The sequence below is a fragment of the Sesamum indicum genome, linkage group LG12 (assembly GCF_000512975.1).
Source record: "Sesamum indicum cultivar Zhongzhi No. 13 linkage group LG12, S_indicum_v1.0, whole genome shotgun sequence".
NCBI lineage: Eukaryota > Viridiplantae > Streptophyta > Magnoliopsida > Lamiales > Pedaliaceae > Sesamum > Sesamum indicum.
In genome coordinates, this window is record NC_026156.1 from 2,813,148 (window position 1) to 2,837,906 (window position 24,759).

Here is a 24,759-nt window from a genome sequence, read left to right on the forward strand (position 1 = left end):
CTGCTAATTTCGAATTTTGAGTCCATGGGCAGTAGAGATAGGGTATAGAAGGGTAGAGGTAGAGGAGTGGTTGGAAGAAATTAATACTAGTGTTGGGGAGGTTTGAGAATGAGATGGGTAGGCAGGCTTGTTATATTATGGGCAGGGGCAGCATATTGTGTTGTGGTCCTTAACTGTACTTTGCCTACGTTTGGACAGCTTGGGGGGTAAAGTAAAAAGTTGAGTGGTCCAACCTCTATTTCTGGGCAAGAATACAGTTGCGATGAGTCAGGATGGCCGAGTTGGTCTAAGGCGCCAGTTTCAGGTACTGGTCCGAAAGGGCATGCCTTCACAAATGCAAATGCGCATTACGTTATGGGCTTTTCAGGTCATATTGCATTCACGTTTGCTTTTCCAACTTGCAATGGTCCATCCCATCCCATCCCATCCCACATATCTAAACAAAATACTCATAATAATGTTAATGGCCCATTTCGGTATTGCTTTATGGACAAGTGAAACTACTCCAAATTATGTATTTCCAATGTTATAGGTCCATCGGATTCCACCTAAATTACAATGTCATGTAACCGACTTTTACAGGCACATACACCTTAGATGTGTCCTAATATAAATAGTTGATGAATGATATTTTATTATAATTCACGAAAAATAATTATAATAGAAACCCATTTTAAGTAATGGTGGACGTAGAAAAATTCCCGAAACCACATCAATCTTGTGGCTAATTGCAACTGTATGTTACTTGGGAGTTTGTTAGTATTTTCAGTAAAATTCAATTATGTTATTCTTCTTATTATTTTCTTGAAGCTGAAGTGGATGTCTTTGTCCCATCTTTGCTTTGTGACCTCATGTTTCATTTTATCTCAAAAGCATGTATGGAAGAATTATACACTTCCCAAACATGATGAATTGAAATGGATCGCAAAGCACTTTCCGATTTTTCCACAGGATAAGAGATGTCATGTCAATCATCATTCGTTGTCCAATTAATTTTGCCAAAAAGTAATGTGAAAGCGCTCAATTGTTTAATCATTGTCACGTGAAAATAGTGATCCTGACATAAAGTTTTGGAGAATAATGAGAAGCAAAACACACAAATTTATTTCAGTGCATTGAACAATTTTATTATCTTTACAATAATGGAGAAAAATTTAATTTTAAAATAATATATCATATTGTTCTATAATCCCCTCATCATTTTATTTCTTTTCCTTATATTAAATAAGTTTTTTAAACTTATTTATGGTCACTCTTCAATAACTACTACTTATCCTTAGCTTTGAATTCGAATTTGAAAGAAAACTATGAAGATTTTACCTTTAAATTGTTATTAAAAAAAAAACCAAAGCATTAAATAAAGATCGTACTCATTTTTACTTATCAAATATATATTTTATTTATCAGAATTCTTTTATATTTTAATTTTTAAACACAATAAAATTTATATTCACATAATATTTGCAAGATATTTCACGCAAAAAAATAGCAAAATATGTGTTAATATCTATTGTACTTAGTGTACGTACAATTTTGTATTTTACTTTTTTATAGGTGATGCGTTTAAAAAACGCACGGGTCCAATTGATATGGACTATGCTCAAAGTTTAGGCCAAAGCGAATGTCAATTCTGAAGGGGGGACCTGCAAAAAATGCGTTAGCACTCCGACGCCCAAATTAGTGTCGAGTTTAGGAGAAAAATAATTGTAAAAAATAAAATGTAATGAGAAATCGTGATAGAGTAAGTAATTTTATGAGAGAAATCGTGCTAAGTATGCAGTTCGATTGATAGAGCAAGAATAGAGAGTGTTTTTCCAAATTTTAGAGGGAGTCCTTATAGAGGGATTGTAGGTATCCCGTGGAGGACTCAAGGTCTCTGTTGGTTGACTGAAGGTATCCCTCTTGGTAGATGGAAGGTGTTCCTCTTGGTGGACTGGATGTGACCCTCTTGGTAGACGAAAGGTATTCCTTTTGAGGGTGAAATGAGAAATTGAAATAAAAATACGAATTTCGTGAGTAAAATATAGCAAAAGCACGAGTCGGGAGTTGCAGTGAAATAGCAAGACATTTTTGAGCTTCTTGAAGGTCTATTTGTTGGGGGGCTGCAGGTATCCGTATTGACGGAGGCTGCTTGTATTTATAGAGAAGGAATCCCTCTTCATAGGAACTTTAGGGTGACCTGCCTTTCCGAGAAAGAAGGCAAAAATTAGGGGATAAAACACCATTTTATCTCCTCCTTTACTTGAAGAGCGCGTATTCGATTGGAGGAGGACTCCTTTTACATGAGGAGTCCAGCTTTTTTAGGGCGCCTCTCTTCTCCCATGGCTGGGCTTGAAAGGCAGGTCTCGTACCAGACCTCCTTCTTGGGACGATCTTAGTGTACTGAGCTTCCCTTCTGGGTTGAGCCTGATAATTTTTCAACGGGCCATTTTCATCATGGATTGGTGGGTCTGGCTTGAGTTTTAGATCTTTTCATGGGCCAAAAATGAGAGGGGAATGCCTTCAACCTCTTGGGGGCATCCGCCAAGGACATTTGCCAAATCCTCTTGGCTTCTTAAAATGGTAAGGGTTTTTTGTTTCTTTCTTCTTTTTGGATCTTTTGGACCTCTTTCGGCCAACCTATTTTTATACATATCAATAGATACTGCATGTAAATTTAAAAATTGTTCAAAAATATATATCAATAATTTCATATTAAAAACATATTAGGAAAAAGAAAGTAAATATATGGTCATATTCATAAAATTTGAACTCATAATTCTCCAATTTTAAAACTAAGTAACACTATTTGGATAATGGGGTACAATTTCTACAAGCCCAAAATGGCAATATCATGGTACGACCAAATATGTTACCTTTTCTTTCCCAATTAAACAGCTTTTAATGTTTGCTGTTATTTTTGACTAATTTGCTAACTTATATCCCTTTAGCAATGGCTTTATTTTATCTATTAAATATTTATATTTAGAATTTTTTTTCCATCCACCCTTTGAAAAAGGGATGAACATGGGCCACTACGAGGCTGACTATTGAGGCAAAGGTACTTCAACATTTTTAACACAATATGTTTCAGACAAATTATGGGCAACACAAATGAATTGGTAGATCATGTGTCCATATTCTTTCTTGCAATTGTTTGTTCTTCACAGACATAGTTTCATCACAGACTTCCTTAGATTTGAATCAAATGTTGAAATCCCATCAAATCACTATTTTTTTCCAGACAAAATAAACATCTTAAGTCACTTTGACCATAACGAATCAAACAGTTGTATGCACGTGACATTGATCCAAATGCAAAGATTTATGCTTTTGTAGCAAATTAAATAAGAATAATTATATTCATATCTTCAGACTTATAATTTATTTATATAAATTATTTTTTATTTTTTTACGTAATTATAGAAATCACTCCTAACAGTAAAAAGGTAAAAGCAATTTGTGTAATATTGTAGACAAGCACGAATCATTTATATAAATGAAATTGACGTTTTCGATGAGTATATGTGTAGTTTTTCAAAAGGTACAAACAGTCTTTATAAATAGATCATAAGTTAAGTTTTGTATAGATATAATTATCTGAATTACATATTATTGTCTCTTCACTTTGTTTTATTTGTTCATCGAGAAAATATTGTTTGTACTGTTTATAACGTGGCATAATTTTTTATTTATTAATTGCACATCATCACTATAAAATAAAGATTACGTTATCTCTTGACAGTGACTTGATAAATAAATGTTGTGTAATTGACTCTTTAGGCCATGCTAATGAGTCTTTTCACTTTAATTAACATATAATAATAATAATGGTCAAATGAGATGAGTGTTGAGCTTTTTTAATTGCACAAAAATGTACAAGGATGACGATAATCAACCCAGTTGCCCCACCAAAAAACAAAACAGTCCAACGTAAAATACAATGTATTACTCAAATTTCAAACATGTATATATTGGTCAATCCAGATCTCGGTCCCAAACTTTTATTTATTTCAATCAATTAATACATGAATATAATAAAGAATGTAATAAATTATATGAACTCAATTAATACATCAATATAACTAAAAACAATAATAAATTACAATAACACAATAACTTACATAAAGTGAGACAAATATACATGTCCGATGAAACTTAAACTGATTGTTGAAAGTTCTATTTGTACTTATCAAGTTCTGCTCGTACTTATCCTTTTATTTTCAGTATTTATTTTTGTTGAGTTTGTTGTCAACTAGAGTTCGTTAGTTTTCTTCTTTAGTTAGAGCTCTATTTTTTGTATATAGTCTCACATCTTTCTAACTTTAAACGAGAGAGTTTAGATGAATAAAGTACTTGAGTTTTTAGATGAATAAAGTCTAGTTTTTCCTTCTCTAATTTATTGCCATTAATATACTCTGTTCCCCACACTTCAAATTTTAACATTGATGACCTCAAACTTTTCAATGAATCTCAATTTTATCCTTAGCGATTAAGCCAAAACATGACGATTTTTTTAACGATGTGAAGTTGTGGTGGAGTCTGGTAGTGTAATTTATAGGTAGTGTGAGGGACATATGATCCCAAAGCATGTCCTAATTAGCTGCAATGATCAGAATCCAAATCACACAAAATTCTTCTATAATTAAAAAGAAAAAGAATATCAAATTTTAGATTAGTGTTTTATGAGTAGAACAAGTCTTTGAATGGATTAGTTTCCTAACTTACCTGGACTGTTACTAAATCAAGGGAAGGGATAAGTGGCAGCGAAATTATCTGAATGATTAGAATGCATAATAAATTGAATTTATGTGTTCCTAAAATTGCTGCTTTCACGTCATTATCGTCAGACTATATTTTATGGGAATCTACAAAACAGTCCAAGCACAGCAGCAGCTTTTATTCAACAAAGTCTCTCTCCCTACCCTTTAATTATTGGCTGTGACTCTCATAAATTTGGGTATCAGATATATCAGTACATGAATACGGGCGCACAGAGGAGGAAAAGGTGAAGTACAAAAGACCGCTTTCTAAGGTATTGTTGCTCTGTTCATGATTGTTCTTTTCTTGACGTTTTCTTGTTGTGGGTAAAGAAACTGCATGTGCGCTGTGAGTTATAGTTTTTCGGGTACTGTTTTCAGTTTTCTTGATTGGCTGTTCTGCAGTCTGCTTTTGTGTAAAACTGACTTCTTTAGGGCAGCTTTGTATGTATGCAAAGAGATGAGTGAGTCGGTTTGTTTCTGAGTTTTTGATTTCATTTATGTTCGAGTCTTGTTGTGCCGTCTGTATGGATGTAGTGCTGCATTTGAATTGCTAAGTACAGCAAGTCAGTTTTATTTGGAACATGCCTCTAATGGGAAAATTTAAAGTTAGCCCTTGATTTCAAGAATCTTGAAAAAACAATGATGTTCATGGCCTCCTCCAATCATGGGAAGCTTGAGCCTCTTTCTCTGTGTTTTAACTTCAGTTTTCAGTTTTTTGTGTCAAATATGTATTTTTCGATTTTGTTTAGGTTTTCGCATAAGATAGAACATATTCGGATTAATTAATGAGATTATCAAATTAATATATATGTAATGGGAATAAGCCTAAACAAATATATCTTCACTTTAATTAATGTTTTAAAAACTGACAACTGAAATTGAAAAACGAAAAGTAGCATAATGTTTTGTTCTTTATGACCAAGACTTCATTTTCTCTTGAAAGGTTACTAAACGTATTCCCAACAGGTGCAACTGAAATAGTTGAATTCCCCTTGAGTTTGTAGAGATCTTGTGCTGAGGAAATTATTGAGCTCGAAGCAAATGGAAGGGGGTGTGGTTAAACCCGATAAAACTGAATTCACGGAATGTTGGCGCACAAGCTTGACAAGACCTTACATTATGCGCCTCGCATTATCTGCGGGTATTGGAGGGCTATTATTTGGTTATGATACAGGTTCGAGGCCATGCTGTTTATTTCTATTCAGTTCGTTTACTTTGTACACAAGAGACTTGGAAATATTTCAAGTTTGTTAATAGCAAAATGTGGTCTAATTCTAAGAGAGCTCTCTTTGTGGATGGCGTATTGCTGACTTTTACCTCAGAGTGCAAAACTTGTTCTCGCGTTGATGATCTGTAAACTAAAGAAGTTTGTGCTATTACCAGGTGTTATTTCTGGTGCGCTGCTCTATATTCGAGATGACTTTAAGTCTGTTGACAGGCAAACATGGTTGCAGGCAAGTAATTTCATCCTTATAATCCTAAGCTTTTATATCCATTTCATTAATGGGATCATTCCCTTGCTTGTTCATCCACACACAGGAAACAATTGTCAGCATGGCTGTAGCGGGTGCTATTGTTGGTGCTGGTATTGGTGGTTTGATCAATGACAAGTATGGTCGAAAAAAATCAATTCTTTTGGCCGATGTATTGTTTGCTATAGGTGCAGTTGTCATGGCTGTTTCTGTAACTCCTTGGATGATAATCATTGGAAGAGTATTTGTTGGTCTTGGAGTTGGCATGGCATCTATGACAGCACCGCTTTATATTTCCGAAGCCTCTCCTGCCAGAATCAGAGGAGCATTAGTCAGCACCAACGGTTTGCTAATTACAGGAGGACAGTTTTTGGCGTATCTGATCAACTTAGCTTTCACCAAGGTAACTTTTGTTCACGAACTCTCTGTTCATAAGTTCAAAATGGAAATTGTTCCAGTTGAGTGTAACATGTGATTGATGTGTTCAAGGCACCTGGAACATGGCGTTGGATGCTTGGTGTGGCAGTGGTTCCAGCAGTCGTTCAGTTTGTCTTAATGTTATCACTTCCTGAGTCTCCTAGGTGGCTATATAGGCAGGTAATGTTTCTCTTGGTCTTGTTTACGGTAATGCAATCTTACTTTATTTAGAAAACCTGGTACAGTTTGTAGCCATTAACTTTGACTTCTTGATCAGGACAAGGTAAAGGAAGCGAGGGCTATCTTGGAGAAAATTTACCCTGCTGATGAAGTGGAAGATGAAATGAAGGCTTTACAGTCCTCCATTGAGGCTGAGAAGGCCGATGAAGGGTCCATGGGGAACAGTTTCTTCTCAAAACTGAAGAGTATGTGGGGAAACGATGTTGTTCGTAGAGGGCTCTATGCGGGTATCACTGTCCAAGTTGCTCAGCAATTTGTTGGCATAAACACTGTCATGTACTATAGTCCCACAATTGTTCAGCTTGCGGGATTTGCGTCCAATTCAACAGCTCTGGCACTCTCCCTTATTACTTCTGGTCTAAATGCTGTTGGCTCTGTTGTCAGTATGGCTTTTGTTGACAGAGTTGGGAGGAGAAGACTAATGATTATATCTATGTTTGGAATCATAATTTGTCTTGTTGCATTAGCGACGATGTTTTATGAAGCCTCTGATCATGCACCTCCAGTCAGTAGCTTGGAGTCCCTCCACTTTGGAAGAAATGCTACGTGCACTAGTTTCTTACGAGCCTCTCAGCCATCAAACTGGAATTGCATGAAATGTCTGAAAGCTTCATCTGATTGTGGTTTTTGTGCTAATGGAGACAACAAAGTAAGATGTCATGTGGAATTCATTTCTCATTGCTGCTTTTATTGCACATGTCAAATTCTTGTTTCAATTTAACTAAACTGTTGGCGATCCTAACCTGTTGTTAAATGTCTTTTCAATTCTCATTAGTATCACCCTGGAGCATGCTTGGCCTTAACGGATGCAGTAAAGGGCATGTGCCGAGGAGAACAACGAACGTGGTACACAAAAGGTTGCCCGAGCAAGTTTGGATTCTTTGCGGTTCTAGTACTGGCACTGTACATCATATCTTACTCGCCTGGCATGGGAACTGCACCTTGGATTGTTAACTCTGAGATATATCCATTGAGGTACAGAGGCATGGGAGGAGGAATTGCAGCAGTTTCAAACTGGGTTTCTAATCTTATAGTGAGCGAGACATTCTTAACTTTGACAGAGGCTGTTGGTTCTGCCGGCACATTTCTCTTGTTCGCTGGATTTTCCGCTATTGGACTCATAGCCATATATTTCCTCGTACCAGAGACGAAGGGGCTGGCGTTTGAAGATGTGGAAAGGATGCTGGAGAAGGGCTTCAAACCTAGACTATGTTGCAAGTCCAAGGATAGTAATGATGATGAGAAATAAGACTACAATCTTTCTTGTTTATTATGTGTTTTTTACGAGAGGTGGTTTTAGCTTTTTTCCCACAAAGTCGTATTGATTGTCACCCTTCTTAGGAATAATACAAGTTTTAGAGTGATGATTAACTTACAATTTTTTTCTTTTGGACATTGATCACTTAACAAGACAAACTGAATCAATCTTAAGACTAGTTTTGTCTCCTTCCATTATGCCATCTAATAGATGTTGGTAGTTGGAATAGGAATAGAATACAAGTGTTTGTTCATGCTCATGGTTTGCCTGCTTCGCAAAATTCAAACCTCTCGGGCGGCTGTGGCATAATATTAAGTATTAACTCCATATATTTCAATACTACAAACAAATTGCTTAGTTTGATAAAAGAACCGACATTATTAACAAAAATGTCTTGACACAGTCGATAACATCAAACAAAGGAAAGTTAACAAATTGAGCCCATTTGTCATTATCCGTCAATAACTATTCAAATTACCCGTGTAGTTGAATTCGATTTTGCCTATGTTCCGATCCCGGATTCATTTATATTGAGGTGTTTGTCAACCGGGTCAGATTAGAAACAGAGATGGGCCGTCTTGATAGGTGAAAATAAACCCCTGCTCCAAGTTCAATATGCACCAGGAACCCATGATCCAAGCTGTCATCATAATAATTTATATTCCATGCAATATACAGTAGTTGTAAATCCACCGACACTTTCTTGGGACGAGAAGAAAACATGGAGCCGTGCCAAAAACACCCAACAGGGATGAAGAAAAGGATGGGCCATCGGAGCAGCAAGAGGACAAAATATTAGGACTGCTGACGGTGCAGCTTTGATTTTTTATAATTATTTTCAAATTGCATAACAGATTATAAATAAATATTAAATTATAACATACAATTTATATGTATCATATTAAATAATTATTTTAAAAAATTATTAAAACTTACTAAATTGTTCATTAAGTTTGTTGATTACATTATATATGTAATAAAATAAAAATAAAAATATCATAATTTATTATTATCTAAAATAAAATATATGACGTTAATTAATAAATATAATATATGATCAATCTTGAGTATAAAATTGGAAAATGAGAGAGAAAAAAAGGAGAAGAGGAAAAGAAAGAAGAGAGGAGACGGTGAGTGAGATAAAAGAGAGAAGAATAAATGGGGATAAAAAATAAAGGATGAAAAATTAAAAAAATCAATAAATGGACTTGAGAATTAAACACATTTTGTCGTATAAAGATGAATTTTTGATAATATATGAATTTTGGGGTTATATAATTTGAATATGAAATTCTTCAAAAATAATAATTATTTTATCAAATTATTCTATTTATATAATTTAAAAAATTAATTATATATTTGATGATGCGGTTCGATTTTTTGCAATTTTTTTAAGCTTTAAATTAAAACTAAATCAATAGTGCAATTCAATTTTACTCTAAATTTTAAAATTACAATTTGAAAATTAAATCTTAAAAAGCGGTTGGATTTAGTTCGATTAGCGCGGTTTGAATCTTTTTAGATCACCCACAAAATATACCTGATCTGCCAGCTAAGGCAATAATTACAAGACAAAGGCAGAGAGAATAGAGAAATAAAGAGCAGGAACGATCCATTTTTACCAAACTACTTAATCTGCTGTGGGTTTGGTGGATGGCTGGCTGGCTCTATCATGGTGAAATGTGTACATGGCAAGTTGGTAGGCCCATTGCATTGTGGGTGGATCAACTTTACACCGAAGACCAAGGAGTCAAGGGTCCCAACACCCATGCTTATGTTTTAATCCTACTCCAGATGATCCTTAACTCGTAGAATGTTAAACAAACAGCACTGCAGGTCAATGGATCAGACATCTAAGCTGAACTAGTCAGGTGAAAGCTATCGACAAAATACTGCCCGCTCGGCCAGCTAACGAGTCCATATTAAAGATATCAGCAGCATAGAAACAAATCGCCGGGCCAGAGGCATCAGAACTAAAAATGTATAAAGTGCAATTGGTTAACAGATGCTCCTTTGTCTTTTCATTTGTGTTAAAGAAACACTAGAAGTTGAGGAAAAAGAACAAGGCACAAAAATACACAGGTAAATGATATTATTTAAGTACAAACCAAGCTCAAGCATACTGCATATTAAATGTTTATGTAGTCTGAATCAGACAATTAGCATACCCTTCCAAGTAATTTGGATCTCCCAACAAAACTAAGGATGACAATCCAAATTCTCAAGAAGCCAGACCGTAAGTAAGAAACAACTCTCTCAAACAAAACCAACCTGCACTAGTCAGCAAAGGCGGGATGTCGAACCTCCGCGGAAAGTGACCCAGTCAAACAAATTACAGCTACAAATGTCACTTCTTCTCACTAGCTACTAGCTTCTGAATATTTATCCAATCTTTTTAATCTTAAACTCTCAAATTACTCAACCACTCTGTACAAGTCCATAAAACCACTTGATATATTTACAGGCAGCACCAAGCCATTACAAAAGCATAATGTAATAATGGAGCATCTATAATACCTTCCCCCTTCACGGACTTGAAGAAGAAGCTTCTTGTCTTGGTTCTCTCAAGTACCCAAGAAGTGTTTCAGCCTGACAAAAGTGAAAACACACCATTCAATAAGAACATCATGACAACAAGAAATTTGCAGCTTTCAGTTAGACAAGAAACTAGACGCAGATATAATAGACCATCACAGTCGATGAAGTAGCACTGCAGCAGTTAATAAACATCCAAATTGGAGCAATAGGACTGCTATTATACACCCTACTATGGATAAGAAACCTAACAAGACAGCAGCAGCCCTACCATCAATCAAGGTCGCACCAACTGTAACAAGATTAGGACATAACAGGAAATATAACTAGTGGTGCTTGCTTTTTTGGACTCAAATATCATCAACATAATTCAACAATATTTATGCAACTAGCAGGGCACCTAAGTCGCTAGTTTTGACAATATATGTCAATAATTGAAAGATACTTTAAAGCCCATTGTACACAAATAGAGTCCCCGCATGATGCAACATGAATCAAATGCCCACATTCTAAAAGAACTGGGAAATTTCAGAGTATGAATGCACAAAACAGGTTTTGTTAAATATGTGATGCATTTTAGGGAAAAGAAAAAATTGTTCGGTCAGTGGTGCAAATACAAGTACGTCCACTACTAACATTCTTTTGACAGCAAAACCAAACCACCTGCTAGAAGTTGAAATCCAAGAATGAAACCTAATAAACTGCATCTTCATCAATATGTCTCAAATTTAACTATACAACTTAAGTGGAATAAATATACAACTAATTTCGCGAAACTAACCTTATGCTTAGCTTTCGACGTTCCAGTCTGCGACAGCGCCACCAATGGTGGAATCCCCCCTTCCCTCACAAGCAATCCTCTGTTCCTAACACTCTCCGCACACAACTGCAACAGAGTCAAGACTGCAAACTCCTTCCCTTTGTCACTCCCATCTTCAATTGCTTCTACCAAAGCCGCAAGGCCGCCTTCCTCAATGATAGTCTCCCGACCCATCTCAATCCCAGCCAAGCTACTCAAGACCACCATTGCCTTCTCCGCCAATCCAGTGCCTTGCTCGGCCACAAGACCCACTAGCGGCCTCACTGCACCCGCACTCACAGCTCTCTCTTTATTCAATCTCACCGAGCACAACTTATAAAGCGTCGTGAGCGCGTCCTTTTTCCCTCTATTAGACCCGTTTATCAGCAACGCAACCAAAGGAGGTATCGCTCCGCAAGCCCCAATCGACAGTTTGTAATCGTCAACCAAAGCCAAGCTTAGCAACGCGCAGGCGGCGTTCTGCTTTGAAGTCTCGGTGCCTGTTTTTAAGACATAGATTAAGGATTTGATAGCGCCGGCGTTCGTTATCACGCTTTTGTTGGTTTCATGGAGGGAGAGATTAAGCAAAGCTGTTACTGCGTGCTCCTGCGTCATAGGGTCAGAGCAACGAAGAAGTGGAATCAGGGCCGGTACCGCACCGGATTCTCCGATCAAGGCCCGATTATCAGCCCGATTTTTAGCCAACAACCGCAACTTAGCCGCTGCCGACCGTTTCACTGCAACTGATGACGATTGCAACCCATCCACACAGAGTTTCACTGTAGGCTGAAGGTCTTCAGGCGAGATGCTCTCAATAATCTCAGTAGAAAACGTCTCTCTCTGTAAAAAGCCAGAACAAGGTTCAGGCTCGGGCTGGCAGCTGGGGCCCTCATCCGGTCCGGGGTCGGGCAGACTGGCGAGACGCTGGAGCTCCCCGGAAATGTCGCTGGAGCACGCCGAGAAATCACTGAATGCTCGGGAGATGTCCAAAATATCGTCGATGTCAGAGGAAGACGGGCTTTTGGAATTACTAGATGATTTATTGGCGAGTTCGCCGAGTCGGAGGTCGATAACTGAGTCGGTGAGATTCTCGGAGACATTAGGCGATCTGTCGCGGATAGGACCGGAGTGGTTGGTGTTGAATATGTTGGAGCGAATAGTGCGCATGGACCTTCCCATGGAGCGGCTGATCTTGGCGGAGGAGGGTGGCGGAGTATAGTAGTAGTAAGGGCGCGTTTGGGGGTAGCTAGCAGTAATGTTGGGGTTGGAGTGCGAGTGAGAGCGAGAATCTTCAATTGACACCATGGTGACCAATTCAAGGACCCTCGTATCAAACAAAGCCTTAAATTTGAGTAGTGTGGTAGTATTTATGTGATTGAAGCTGGTCAAGAAATTTTCATGGCTGGCTCTGTAGTGAGAGAAAATAAGCACACAAGGGGTATAAAAATGGTGGATATATAGAAGAGGAGATTATTATTATTATTATTATTATTGTTTCATTTTTCTTTTATATAAAAAATAAATAAAAAAAATTAAATCGGGTCGGAGGGGCAGTCCATTTCTGTTTGATGGATCAATGAGTGGATTTGCTCGGTCTAGCGGGTGGGGCATAGGCTTTTAGGTTCGTTCTAACCTCACAGCTGGAGAGTTTGAATTCGGGCCCCACTTCATCCGGAGTTTTGCTTGATGCTTCTGTATTGTAGGTGGTGCCTCATATTCACGACCAGCACTGGGTTTTTGAGTCACAGAATTTGAGGCTGCCGTCACGGTAGCAGAGCCTTGATGCTTTTTAGTGGCCAAACAATCGGCGACGCTTGACGACGCCGTTGGGAAGCTGAACTTGATCTCTCTGGCTTGGAGTATTATGATTTCGCGGATTTATTTTTCGAAATCAGTTTATTAAAATTACCATTTAAAAACAAAAATCCAATTTTCTTTGAAAAATTGAAATTTTTTATCAGAAAAAAAAAAAAATTGGGTCTTAACTTCCCATCTAACTATATAAAAGGAAAAATAACCTAAGTTAATAAGATTAATCAGTTTCATGAATTCACCTAAACTACTTTTGCATTTATGAATCGGGTGAATAGCAATTTACCCTTATGTGATATTTAAAATGAGCATATTATTCTCTTATGAAAAAAATATAGCAATTTACTCCCTTATACTTTTTAAACTGAAGCAATTTACCTCCTTATACAGGGAGGTAAATTGCTTCATTTTAAAAATCATAGGGGGGTAAATTATTGTATTTTAAAAAATACAGGGAGGTAAGTCGCTATTTATTTTTTCATAAGGGGGTAATTTGCTCATTTGCGATATCACAAGGGGGTTGCTTGCATTTTCTCCTTTATGAATCTAAAAAAATGACTACAAATAATTTTATATATAAAAAATTAAACAATTAATCATTATTCAACCGTACATATCAAAATTAAAATTGAATAATTCTAAATTCGTTTCATTTAAAATTATTCAAACAAATACTTATATGAAATTGAAACATTAATGACAAATTCCCATTTAAATATAATTATTATCATGCTTTCACTTTTTTAATATGCACCCTCAATTATAAAAGAACTAGTGTGTGCTCTGCGCTATGTACGGATTAAATTAATTAATAATTAAAAAATATTTCATAAAAAATTAATTATGCAAAAATCAAATGAAAGAGATATTTTGAGATAAACGAGACAAATAGATTTTGTTTTTAAAATAACAATGCATCAATATTAAAAAATAAAAAAATATAACATATATACAAAGAGATATATCAATTGAAATACATGAAATAAGTAAAACTTTTATAAACTAAAAGACAATCATCTTCATATTGAAGAAAAATTACTAAGAATAAATTTAAGTATGAATTTAATAACATATAAACATATTAGTTAAAAAAATTAGGCACTCTTAAGAAGATGAATTGCAAATTGATTATCGAAGTTTAACTTATAATATACCAAAAAAAAATAAAAAAATAGTAATGAATCAATCAAATAACTAATCAATAAAATTGGGACTTCATGCTAATTGACAATAATTTAAAAAAAAAAAAAAAGAGCGAATGGATCATAAGACGATAAGAGATATTGAACCAACAATATGCAATATGTCATGATGATTATTTAAAATAAAAAAAAATATATACATGACGAATAATTCAGAGGAACAAAATGTATTTTACCTTATGATAAATTAATTTTTTATTTTAAATATATCAAATAATATAATAAATTGCATACCTTATATATATATATATATATATATTGTAAGAAACCGCAAATATAGTGAGCCAGACTATTACAAACTTGAAATAAAAAAATCAATTAAGATGATGAAATAGAGTGAAGTGATGAGAAATTAAAGAAAGCATTGGAGAAGAGTGGGTGGGAGTTTGAGGTAATTGGAGATGGGCAGCAGCCAGCGGCAGTGGTTTGGTGGAGGATAGAATCTGGTGAAAATTGTGCATAGTGTTAGGATTTGTGTTTTGGGTATTTTTTTTGTATTCTGAAAATAAAGAGAGAAAATAAAAATAAGTAAGTGTGTGTTAAAAATAAATGATATGTTTCAATTTGTATTTTGAGGTAATTTAAAATATTTTAAAATAAGTGGTGCATGTTTGATGTTGGGATTTGTGAGACAAAAATTAATATTTATTGTCAAATTATATCTTATATATATTTTTATATTAAATATGTATATATATAATATGTTATATGTTTAATGTATTAGCTTTGGGAGATAAAAATTACTGTTTATTGTCAAATCGTGTCTCTTTTATATTATATATAAGTGTGTAATATATATATTATATATAAAAAGTTGAAAAATAAAAAAAATACACAGATAAGGTGTAAAAATATAAAAATAAATATTAAGTATATTTTATCTTATCTCGAAAAATACAAAAACATGAATCCAACTATGATGGTTCAGTCACCCGGTTGCTGCCTCTCCGCCTCATTGTTTATGGGACTCCCAGCCCAGAAAGCTCAACACTCCACATATCTAACAACTCAATTATAGGCCTGCCCAACTCAATTTAATTTATCGGTTTCAAAACTATGATAACTTCAATTAATTTTTATCTAATTATTAAATTCTCCTTCTTTTTCCAAGTAATTATTAATTTTTTATAAATAATTGATAAATATTTAATATTAATTATTTGATTATTATATAGTTGGTGATTATTTATAAGCAATGTAATTATCCCCAACTAAAAGTAATCTCATTTCATTCGACATATAATTTTTTTGATGAGTAACGAGTCGAGGTGGATAATAAAATTTCTTAATTTAACGAAGTTCATTATGTCTCCATCTATATATTTAATCTTCGTGATCTACACTCAAAATTAAAATTTAATAAATATTGAATAGACTGATTGTTGGAAAAATAATATAAGTAGCGCAGTAAATATATTGAACAGACCCATAAAATGAACTAACCACATTAGCATGTCGTATATAATTGAGCATGACAAGGGAAAATGGACAATTTCTATAAATTATAATTGTCCAACTGAGTAAATTAACTGCGCAGGTAAATGGTAATTTCCATCCATTTAAGATAAAAAGTGTGGTCCACGTGAATGGCCTTTCCTGGCAATGAAACAACGTACACTTGACCCTCCTGAGAATGAAATCCCAGCGACAAACTCCGTAGGTACAGCAAGCAGCAGTGGGTTGGGGTTGGGGCTCAACTGTAACAGTGTATTATTCACTCAACTCAACTGTGCTCACGGATTTTAAGAAATATATCACACGTGGTGGTGGTGCAAATGCAGGCCGGCGTATACTGTCGCCACCATTCCTCAAAACCGCAAAATATCAAAACCCTCCTCCCACTTCCCCAATTCCAAAACGATGAACAGTTACATATAAAAATAATTTAATAAATATTCTAACATGTCATCATTAAAAAAAAAAATACCATTATCAAGAGGAAAAATACATATTGTACAAGACATTTATTGTCCTCAAATGCTCAGAATCATTGGAACAATAAAATAGAGCAGCAAAAGTGCAATGAACCAACAAGATACGTATTATGAATTCAACATTCTATGTACTTTTGGTACATGAGCTGTTGACGTATACTCAAAGAAACCACACTGCTCACCTAAAATTAATACCAGTACAACAGTCGCGCAATGTCCATATTAATTAAATTCAGGGCCCCTTGTATTAAACAAAAATACTTATATAATTATGTATACCCAATATTTAATTGAAATAAAATGTCCCTTCTTATTAATTTGATGGTGCTTCGTTCTTTTCAAGTAGGACATGCTGAGTTGTTTTACCTACTAAATTATTTTTTCAACTAGTTTTGGTACCTTGTCATTAATAAATGCTAAGATAAGGAAGTTGTTTAAAAATAAAGACAAAATCCAACGTTATTTTACTCAACCTGCTTTGCCTATCACATGACCATATATGCTTTACAATTTACTTAATTTCACAATTAATATGTTTTTGTTTTTACAAGATTCTTTTTCTTTTTTCCTAAAAAAATAAAATATGAAAAATTAAAAATATAATAGTAATGATGTGAATTCCCACACATAGCTCTAAAAGTTTTCGGAGATGCCATACAGAAAATGATGAAGAACCAAAATGTTACATAAAAGTAATCTTGAAATGTTCCACAAAGCGCGATTTTAGTATTCACAAAAGTAATGATGTAACGAGTGTTGGTAATAACATGGAATCGGCAGAGGTGGCGGTACTGCACTACTGCTAGTATTTTGCGTCTGACGACTCTAAGCATGGTTGGCTCCTTCCTATAATACCTACTTATAATTACATTCTAGAAGGTGTTGGCTTATAAGAATTTTGCATACAGGTGAAAGATTTTTCTTATTTTTTGGTATTAAATAAGAGATTCCTACAATTAGTGAAAAGTTTGTTTGACAAATGTATAGTGAGTGATTGAGTGAGGGAATCACTGTCCACTGACACATGACCTCCAACGTTAGACACGACTTGCACACTCCAACCTCAAAGTTCGATTTCATGAGGTTAATCATTATTTACACAAAATCTCGACCAACTTTATGCACACACCACACGGTTTTTAATAATATGGATGCAAGACTTTCAGATAATGTTATTAGGTGTGATTTTTATATTACGCAATTGCTTTTCTTCATTTCCAAGCTATAATTGACGTTCCCTTTATATTTTTCCTATGACTTTTTAGGAGTCCAAAACTACATGTCGACACTTGGTGTAATGACTGCGGCATATTTTATAAATATCAAGATATGATTTAACATCTGTAATAATTTTAATTCCTTATATATTAACGTATATTACACTTAAAAAATAATACCATACGATTTAATAATTCTTAAAAATCCATTTTATTTTTTTAAAAAAATTAAGACTCATTTTCGAATACTTACAAAACTACCTCCAAACTAATTTTTAAGTAGGTAAGCGAGTGCCGATTAATTTTGACTAACGAGATTAATTTGATTAGAAGTCATTGTCTTTTTCAACTCAATCTTAATGTAATATAATTTATTAAAAAAAAAAGAAAAAGTTTAATATATATGTTAGAAAATTAGAGAAAAGTTTAGTGGTTGACCTAATGAGATAAGCTGTGGATTAAGTCAACTTGAGCTAATTTCCAACTCCCATCAATTAATGATCAATCCAATATTTTTATTTGATTATTACATATACAAGGACACAATTAAACCTAATCACACGTACAATAGACAAAATACATCCGACTACCCACATTTTGTACGTATTTTTATTTGTAATACGTATATTTAATTAGTTATGAGTTTGAATTATTCTGAAAGAAAATTGGAGAATAGTCAACATTGATTAATAAACATTGAGGGCTTGATTAATGAAAAGATAAGTGAATTTGTATTCACCAATCGCAGTCCAACAGCGTAACACCTTAATTATCTGGATTTGGGGGAATTAAATTTAAAAAGAAAAAATTGTCCACCATAAATAAGCACTCATTCACAATCACAAACCTCAACCAATCCAAAATGCATCTAATGATTCAATCAATGTAAAGGATTGACCACAAAATCTGAAAATGCAGTAGAATGGAACCACAAACACATGTGCGTGTGATATTTGAGGAAAATGGGAGAAATGTATAAACATTTGGATATTGCAATTAAATTAAACGATGATAACAACGTTGGAACACGGCACCGCCGTTCGGTCTGAGTTTCACAGTGCAAAATTGATGATATGCAGATATAGAAAAATGGGGCGCAGCGGGCAGAGCCCATCACTAACTGAGCCCCCACCTCTACCAAAGATATTATGATATGCGTAGTATGCTGTACCTGTTTATATATATATATTTAGAATAATTCCCCCAATTTTTATATGATTATATGTAATTTTTTTATAATTTAAAAAATTACACCATTGTGGTTTATTTTTTTCTAACAAATAAGTTTATTAATTAGTCAAATTCATCGAATCTGCTGATACTAATAAATAGAATCAGAAAAAAAAAATTCATATTAACATCTGATTGACTTATTGCAAGTTAAATAAATCTTTTGTGATCAAATTAACCTCATATGCCTCTATACTTTAATGCATGTGATGAAGTATATCTGCATCGTTATAGGGGTGGTTTAGTTTCAGAAAAATTGTTTAACCTGCAATAATTCATTAATAAATTAATCAAGGGTAAATATTATTTTTTGTTCAAATTTTTTTATTAATATTAACAAATTCAGTAAATTTTGAATAACAAATAAATTTATTTGCAGATGAAAATAAACCTCAGAAGTTCTAATGACCTGGATTGACAAATAGTGAGTTTCTGAAATTCATGCCTAACACCATATAAGTGCATTTAATATTATTTCCAGGCATCAATCATCAATCGTCATCCTCTCCAAACACAAAAAAATATAAAAAAAAACAAAGAAATGTTGACTGTTAACAATTAGAAGAGTATGCCTGAAGCCTGACGGTGACAGTGGAATGGAGAGCCCATCCGTAGGGAACGCCAGCCCCCATTACGATTACAGATGGCCCATTTTGAGAGTTTGGGTTGGTGGCCATCTAGAGGGAGAAGAGGGCTAGGCCCGGTAGTAAGTCCTTCAATGAGCCCATCAGAGTCATAGTAGTCGTCCCGAATTTAGATGAGTATGTTGGATATATGCATAAAAAAGAAAAAAATAATAGTAGCGCAGCAAAACAAGTCATGTGATTGTTCCAGAAATTGTGGGAGTAGTTGAGTGTAGTTAAGCGATTAGGAGAGAGAGAATTGGAAACATTTTCACGAAAGCTTCATTCAAATGCCACTGCTGACTGCCGCTCAATGCAAATGCAAACCTCCGTTTTTCTCAAACTCAATATTTATTGCGCCCATCTTGTTGGTGTTGGTCTCAAAATTATGTGATTTGTGTTTATTATCACATCTCAAAATTATTTTATATATAAAATAATATTGTTTATTTTATCATAATTACATATAGTAAGAAATTAAATAAAATAAAGTTTAAAATCAGAAAAACTGCACCGATAGAGAGTCATGACACTTGTCGCTGACCTAAAGTCATAATTGTCTCCTTACGTGCATGTTTTAAAGATTGACCATGACTTTAGTTGGATGATAATCTTACCTACCTCGATAAATACAAATAAAAATATAATGATAAAATAAATGAGGCGGCCCTCTGAATCCTGATCAACATTGTCTGTCTTATTTATCAGTTTCAGAATGGGTTTCGTATTTTCTTCCGAACTGATGACTATGACTTCGTTTTTATACTGGTTGTTTAATTTCAAGGGAGGTAAGGCGTCATGCTTACGCAATAGTTTCGTGTAATTTCATCAGACAGACATCAGCTGCTATAGTTATTGAAGTCTTTTTCATGTGTGTCTGCACCAAAGATCTCCAAGATTCGATTATTGTTAGACCTTTTGTTATCATTGTCATCAACTTAATTTCGTTGTTTTTGACATTTGTCTCTCACAAATTAAGATGACTATAATGTTACATCAACAACATAAGACGCTGTTAATTCTAGAAAGAGAGAGAATATGCAGATACAAGTTACTAAAACGACATGTACTACTGACATAAAAATTAGAATTAGGTGAAAAGAATTTTAATCTTCTCGAAATTTGCATATGTGCCTGAATAGGAGGAATATGGTTTGCAATGATTGTGGTATTTATGAATTAAAATGGTTTGATATGAAGTTGGATTTGGTTTGAGCAATGTAGGGTTCCAGCAGCTACGTGGATATAATATGTATATGATGCACCTAATCCCACTTGTCACACAGTTTGATATGATAAAAAGATTAGTTAATACATGTGCATGAAGTGGTTATATATGAACTCAATTATTTCCTTATCTTTTTACTGTGTCATGACTTGTTTCTTGGTTAAAATGGTGAAGTGGTTAGCCCTCAATAGTAAGCTTATGTTGTCTGTTTGATACTGTATACCTTAAACATCAATCAAGGAATCTCTTTCCCCAATATACAATTGGATTTGACCAATGAAGGAACAAGAAAATACTATTGACTAAAAGGTGGGTTGAAAATCAATTATAACATGTAGTATGAATTGAAAATTGGTAATTTCCATTTTGAGGAAAGCCCATCATGGGTTTTTTGTTCCATTGAGGTGACAAAGGTGATGATGATGATCGAGTATAGTCATGTATGTTTCATGACAGTTTTCACATGGTAGCTATGATTGTTTGTTCTGAAAGGACCAATGGGAGTGTAATAAAATGAATGATATCTCTGTACCGAATGCTCATGATTCAAAGGCTATATGCATGCTCATCTCCAATGAGAGAGAAGTCTTTGACACTCCCAAGAAAAGAAGTTGTACAAGAAAGAAACTAGAAAGGCCCTTCGCATTATAGTATAATTACAGTTGAAGTTAGAGCTGTATTGGTGTGAGAAGAGAAAGGTGGTTGAACCCTTAAACACGGAGTGCCAATTATGAGACAAAGCTTGAATTTCTTTTCTGCGACAGAACTTTCCTTTACCAAACTGTAACTACTCATGTCCCACACTTCAGCATTTACTCTATAATTAAGAGCCTTCTGTCCCTCTTTCCATTTCCCCTCAAGAAAACATCCTTCATTCACCAATTCAACATCAAAACCTCAGCATTCTTATGTTCTTTTACCACCCCAATTCTTGATCTGTTTTTTCTCAAAAGCTAGAAGTTCAGACACCTACAGACAGAATGTCTAGAACTGTTTTGATCATCTCTATTCTCTTTTCTCTGTACATAACATCCCATGCCCAATCATGTGCAAAGTACAACTTCGCCAGCAACCAGATTTTCAGTTCCTGCAATGACCTCCCATACTTGAACTCATTTCTTCACTGGAACTACGATCAATCTGCCAAAACAGTTAAAATCGCCTACCGGCACACGGGAGTCTCGTCCTCCAGATGGGTGGCCTGGGCTATTAATCCAAGTGGGCAAGGCATGGTTGGTGCACAAGCACTTGTGGCTTTCCAGAAGTCTGATGGCACGACGAGAGCCTACACAGCACCTATAGCTGGTTACCAGACACAGCTGCAGGAGGGAGATTTGAGTTTCCCGGTTTCCGATCTATCGGCAACTTATGCAAGAAACGAAATCGTCATTTTTGCTACACTGAAGCTTGATGGCCTTAATTCTACAGTGAATCAGGTGTGGCAAGAAGGGCCACTTTCAGGGGATTCTCCGGCGATGCATCCTACTTCTGGCCCTAATTTACAGTCCATGGGGACTTTAAATCTTCTGTCAGGAGAGACAGGGGCAGCAGCTGGAGCTGTGAACTCCAGAACAAAGAAAAAGAACGTGAGTTTGATTTCGAAGCAATATTAAGTAAAATTAACATGAGTCAAGTTATTTCAGACATGGTGCTTCTTATCTTTCATATGTTGATGGTTGCTTGAAACTAGTTTCCTTGCCGTGCTCTGAGTTGTTTATGATGATATCTTAAAGTGGACGTGGTCCTGTTCTTGTGCTCTTTTGCTTAGTCCGCTTTCCCAATTACACGATGTTTCATTCGACAATTATTACTTATGTTTTAAAAAAGATAATAGTGCATGTTAGGAAGATCCTAGGATTTGCAATTAGGGTGTCATTATTATGATCTTGTTTTCTAAATTAAACATAGAAAACGATAATACTGATCCTTTTCCTTTTGTAACAGTCTCTCTGTGATCCAACTATCTAAAATAACACGAGGTTTAATTGAAATCAAATTCTTTTCTTGTTGTAGAACTGCTAAATGATATAAATCCAGCAAAACATTTCTATTGTTGTAACACATATATAGAAAAGACATTGTGAGTTATAAAGTGATCGTCCTTTTGTTCTGAAATACACCATTGCGTTTATATATGTAAAAGCAGTATAAAATATCTGAAAACGCTTTGGTGAAAATACAGATTCATGGGGTGCTGAATGCAGTAAGCTGGGGTATCCTGTTGCCAATTGGTGCTGTGTTTGCAAGGTACCTAAAGGTGTTCCCTTCTGCCGACCCCGCATGGTTTTACCTCCACGCAACATGCCAAACCTCAGCCTATATCATTGGAGTTGCGGGATGGGCAACCGGTCTCCGTCTAGGAAGCCAGTCTCCAGGCGTTCAATACACGTCCCACAGGGTAATCGGCATTATCATCTTCTGTCTCGGAACCCTCCAGGTATCATCAAATTCTTTGATCCAAAGTTGCCAACTCTAGTTCATGTTTGCATATAAGAACTCTTTTCCCCTTGATCTGCCTACATATCTGGTTAAAGTGAGATCATAATAAGGTTTTGTTTGTATATAGGTGTCTGCTCTGCTTCTAAGGCCGAAAAAGGAACACAAATACAGATTCTACTGGAACATCTACCACCATCTGATCGGATACTCTGTCATAGTCCTAAGCATAATCAACATTTTCAAGGGTTTCAACATTCTAAATCCAGAGGAGAAATGGAAGAGAGCATACATTGGTATCCTGATAGCTCTGGCTTTCATTGCTGCAACATTGGAAATCTCCACGTGGTACATAGTCGTCAAGAGGAAGAAGTCTAGCAGGCCGCACAAGATGCCAAACGGGGTCAATGGAACAAATGGGCACAATGGATATGGAGCAAGGGCACAAGATAGAGTATGAAGCGGATGATCTCTTAATACTTTCATATATCTAAACTTGTGGGATTTGGTTCTTGTTTTTTGCCCCAGCATTTTATGTTTCTGTACCTACGTGTAATTGGCGGTTTGATGGTTAGAGACTGATGCGAGTTTTTTCTACCTCGTTTTCCCTAGTATTTATGCAGATTTTGTGTTGGACAGTATTGTTTCTTTGGTGTATCATACATTTTTCCTTCTCGTTTACTATAAAACAATCTTCCTACTTTTTCTTTCTAATGTGTACCAAGCATAGAGGCGCTGGGCCAACCATGCAAGACAGTTCTCTCATGAGAGGAAGCATGGTGCAAAATGCAAGATTCATAGCTATGCCAACCCTTCATAAAATCTGGAATCAACCAGAGTTGAGAAATACCATGAAGAATTGTAGCCTTATTGATTTATACAAGTAATAGTATGGCATGGCTCTAGGCCTCAGCCAAGAAGAAGAATCGGCGAATACATGTACTCCCAATAGCAATGCTCTTTAATGTTACAACAGGTCTCAGCATAATGCTTTCAGAAAGTAGCATGAAACTTAACTGGTGTGAAGTTTCCCTATTCCGACTGTCGCAATGCCTCGATAAATGCATCCTTTAGTAAAGGATTTGAAGCTGCCACACGCTGAGAGGTGATATCGAAATCCTTGCCAGAGCTGTTGGAGAGAAAACAAAACATGACCCAGGTATGTTGTTGGCCGTTTTTATATGTTAAAGTTTGGTGCTAGCACCAGTGGCGCAGATGAGACTCAAGTTGATGTTTGCCTAATACTTAACTATGAATGCTTACTCAACTTAATGACCCCATCTTTCAAAACCTCAGAAAGAATTCATCTATTTAAGTCTTTAGAGTTTGAGGAGAACGACTTACGGATCAAATACAAGTCCTCCAGCCTCGGTTACAATTACAGCTCCAGCTGCTACATCCCTAAACAGATGACCCAACTTCAGTAATTTATGAGATCATAGCAAGATCAAAATATTTTCAAGATCTTACCAAGGGCCACCAAAACCTTGTTCGTAGAAGAGATCAAGCCTTCCACATGCAATCCCACACAGATTTAATGCACAAGAGCCAGTCATTCGAAGGGACCTAACCTGCTCAAGTGACAAATCATACCTCAGCTATTTTCGAAGTAGC

The 24,759-nt window shown here is 35.3% G+C and overlaps 4 protein-coding genes across 9 annotated transcripts in view; 2 read left to right on the forward strand and 2 right to left on the reverse strand.

Moving 5' to 3' along the window:
* Positions 4,866 to 8,231, forward strand: LOC105175258 (inositol transporter 4). Of its 5 annotated transcripts, none has more exons than XM_011097644.2 (7): positions 4,866 to 5,014; positions 5,709 to 5,916; positions 6,126 to 6,196; positions 6,282 to 6,617; positions 6,704 to 6,811; positions 6,909 to 7,520; positions 7,647 to 8,231. In XM_011097644.2, exons 2-7 carry the CDS (start codon positions 5,784 to 5,786, stop codon positions 8,118 to 8,120), a joined length of 1,734 nt encoding a protein of 577 aa, XP_011095946.1. In that variant the 5' UTR covers positions 4,866 to 5,014; positions 5,709 to 5,783; the 3' UTR covers positions 8,121 to 8,231. The 5 variants fall into 5 exon arrangements, with proteins under 5 accessions (XP_011095946.1, XP_020553928.1, XP_020553925.1 ...); XM_020698269.1 differs by having other exon boundaries at positions 4,902 to 5,014; positions 5,747 to 5,916; XM_020698266.1 differs by lacking the exon at positions 4,866 to 5,014 and adding an exon at positions 5,028 to 5,107.
* LOC105175259 (U-box domain-containing protein 4-like) lies at positions 9,628 to 12,916 on the reverse strand. Of its 2 annotated transcripts, XM_011097646.2 has the most exons (3): positions 11,446 to 12,916; positions 10,647 to 10,718; positions 9,628 to 10,102 (listed from the first exon to the last, which is right to left on the reverse strand). In XM_011097646.2, the coding sequence occupies exons 1-2, from the start codon at positions 12,766 to 12,768 to the stop codon at positions 10,656 to 10,658; spliced, it is 1,386 nt and encodes a 461-aa protein (XP_011095948.1). In that variant the 5' UTR covers positions 12,769 to 12,916; the 3' UTR covers positions 9,628 to 10,102; positions 10,647 to 10,655. The 2 variants fall into 2 exon arrangements, with proteins under 2 accessions (XP_011095948.1, XP_011095947.1); XM_011097645.2 differs by lacking the exon at positions 9,628 to 10,102 and having other exon boundaries at positions 10,205 to 10,718; positions 11,446 to 12,915.
* LOC105175260 (cytochrome b561 and DOMON domain-containing protein At4g17280) lies at positions 21,393 to 23,796 on the forward strand. Its single transcript, XM_011097647.2, has 3 exons — positions 21,393 to 22,295; positions 22,892 to 23,146; positions 23,276 to 23,796. Exons 1-3 carry the CDS (start codon positions 21,690 to 21,692, stop codon positions 23,603 to 23,605), a joined length of 1,191 nt encoding a protein of 396 aa, XP_011095949.1. The 5' UTR covers positions 21,393 to 21,689; the 3' UTR covers positions 23,606 to 23,796.
* Positions 23,963 to 24,759, reverse strand: part of LOC105175262 (inositol monophosphatase 3) — a 3,200-nt gene continuing 2,403 nt past the window's right edge. The window contains exons 10-12 of the mRNA XM_011097648.2: positions 24,616 to 24,716; positions 24,490 to 24,546; positions 23,963 to 24,274 (exon numbers count right to left, since the gene is read on the reverse strand). Coding sequence (XP_011095950.1) covers positions 24,178 to 24,274; positions 24,490 to 24,546; positions 24,616 to 24,716 — 255 coding nt within the window. The 3' untranslated portion in view covers positions 23,963 to 24,177. The remainder of the gene's footprint in view (positions 24,275 to 24,489; positions 24,547 to 24,615; positions 24,717 to 24,759) is intronic.